This window comes from Etheostoma cragini, chromosome 11 (genome assembly GCF_013103735.1).
Source record: "Etheostoma cragini isolate CJK2018 chromosome 11, CSU_Ecrag_1.0, whole genome shotgun sequence".
Taxonomy (NCBI): domain Eukaryota; kingdom Metazoa; phylum Chordata; class Actinopteri; order Perciformes; family Percidae; genus Etheostoma; species Etheostoma cragini.
The window spans coordinates 5,520,387-5,522,155 of record NC_048417.1 but is presented as its reverse complement, the minus strand read 5'-3'; the positions used below and the strand labels follow the sequence as shown (position 1 = coordinate 5,522,155).

The following is a 1,769-nucleotide window of genomic DNA, read 5'->3' as shown; positions in this document are numbered from 1 at the left end:
TTTTTTTTTTGTCTACTCGCTCAGGTAACTACGGTAACGTGTTGGAGTCTGCAGGCCAGCCCAGCCCCCCTGTTCCCAGTCCTGCTGTCAGTCGGAGGACAAAAGGGCTGGACGTCCCAGACAGCGGTGCCTTGGGTGGCTCATCTCCTCTCAGCTCCCCCACTGCCACCCTGTCCGCCCCCCTCCTACCCAGAGAATCCCAGGACTCCCCTTTGACCTCTAAGTCAATCACGCCTCCACAAAGGCCGCTCATCGTCGATGGAAACAAGTTGAGCCGCTTTGTTGTTTGATTATTCATGCTCTGTTGAGCCTTGAAAGAAGTTGAATGGTTTTCTCTATGTTGTCTTGTGTGCAAATTATGTACACTGTCTCAGATAATATTCTTTATGCTTTACAACATATTGTTTGTCATTGTTTTTTTTGTATGGGCGTTTGTGTACATTTAGGTACTACATGCATCTTCCCCTGGAGAAGCAGAAGCCATGTATTAATGTGCTGAGTCACTGGGAGAACCGAACCTACCGCCTCTACAACTCTAATATGCTGGAGAATATAGCTGTTCTGTTTGTATGTGTGCACACACACACACACACACACACACACACACGCACACACACAAACACACGCACGCACACACACACACAAACACACACACACACACAAACACAAACTTTTATGACATGTTATTTTCACTGATTACATTTTGTCAACTTGACCTGAGTTGTGCTCTTGCCTCATTGTGGAAATGTATTTAAAGAGACTACTAAAACATCGCCTTTTTTGTAACATTGTAGTAGTTACGTAATAATGAAAAGTCATTAAAAATCCTACATCATAACTCTGTGAATATAGTTTCACTGCCATCCCAGTAAAAGAAACTCATATTTTTTTGTCTTTTAGGAAGAGGGTTTGGAATTTGCAGCCGAGCTAAACAGGAAGTCAGATCCAGGGGCGGAACATATGCTCAAAACCATCCTCAAAGAGTTTTGTATGGACGCCAGGTATTCTAATCAGAGCATAATAACACTGTTGGTACAATGATGGGAACGTCTTACCATAACAGCATATGAGAAACTACATAATTACGTCACAGCCAACATTAATCCAGAAGTTTGTCCAGGAACCAAACTTTGTTTACGACCATGATCAACAGTTCTTGACTTGAAACTGTTCATGCTAAACCTTTTTAAATCCTTGACATCTCAATGCTGTTGTAAAGCATCAATTCATTTTTTAACAATTCTTTAGCCCTTGATAATGTACAGTACATCTGTCAAATGTTGATGTGCCAATGAGGGAAATCTCATTGTGAACTATAAACCCAGAGGACTGTTATACTCTACTGTTTGGGGGAGAGTGTACACTGACTAGTAGACAAAGAACCAAAATAACAGCATTTACTGTTACTTTAAACACTGAAAAGGACCTGCAGCATATTAAAGTGATGCAAACTGTTCTGTACTTCTGCAGGAGTTTCATAGCAACATCGGAGGCCAAGTTGAAGGCAGAGTTAAAGTCAAGCTACCTGACACAATTGGACAGGAAACGACTCACCATGTGTAAAGAGGAATTGGTGGGGAAATCTGACACATACACACATATAACATCGATACATCAACACTGATGTATTTACATCAGTACTAACAAGCATTGAGCATTTGCACCAAAGATGTGCACAAATCGTGCATTTCAACTGTGAGTGTGTGTGTGTGTGTGTGTGTGTGTGTGTGTGTGTGTGTGTGTGTGTGTGTGTGTGTGTGTGTGTGTGT

The 1,769-nt window shown here is 41.9% G+C and overlaps 1 protein-coding gene across 1 annotated transcript in view; it reads left to right on the top strand.

Moving 5' to 3' along the window:
* The window catches only part of fer1l6 (fer-1 like family member 6), a 25,237-nt gene that overhangs the window by 7,971 nt on the left and 15,497 nt on the right, over positions 1-1,769 (top strand). Inside the window, exons 15-18 of the mRNA XM_034885501.1 lie at positions 25-268; positions 447-567; positions 901-1,001; positions 1,471-1,619. Of these exons, the coding sequence (XP_034741392.1) occupies positions 25-268; positions 447-567; positions 901-1,001; positions 1,471-1,619 (615 nt within the window). The remainder of the gene's footprint in view (positions 1-24; positions 269-446; positions 568-900; positions 1,002-1,470; positions 1,620-1,769) is intronic.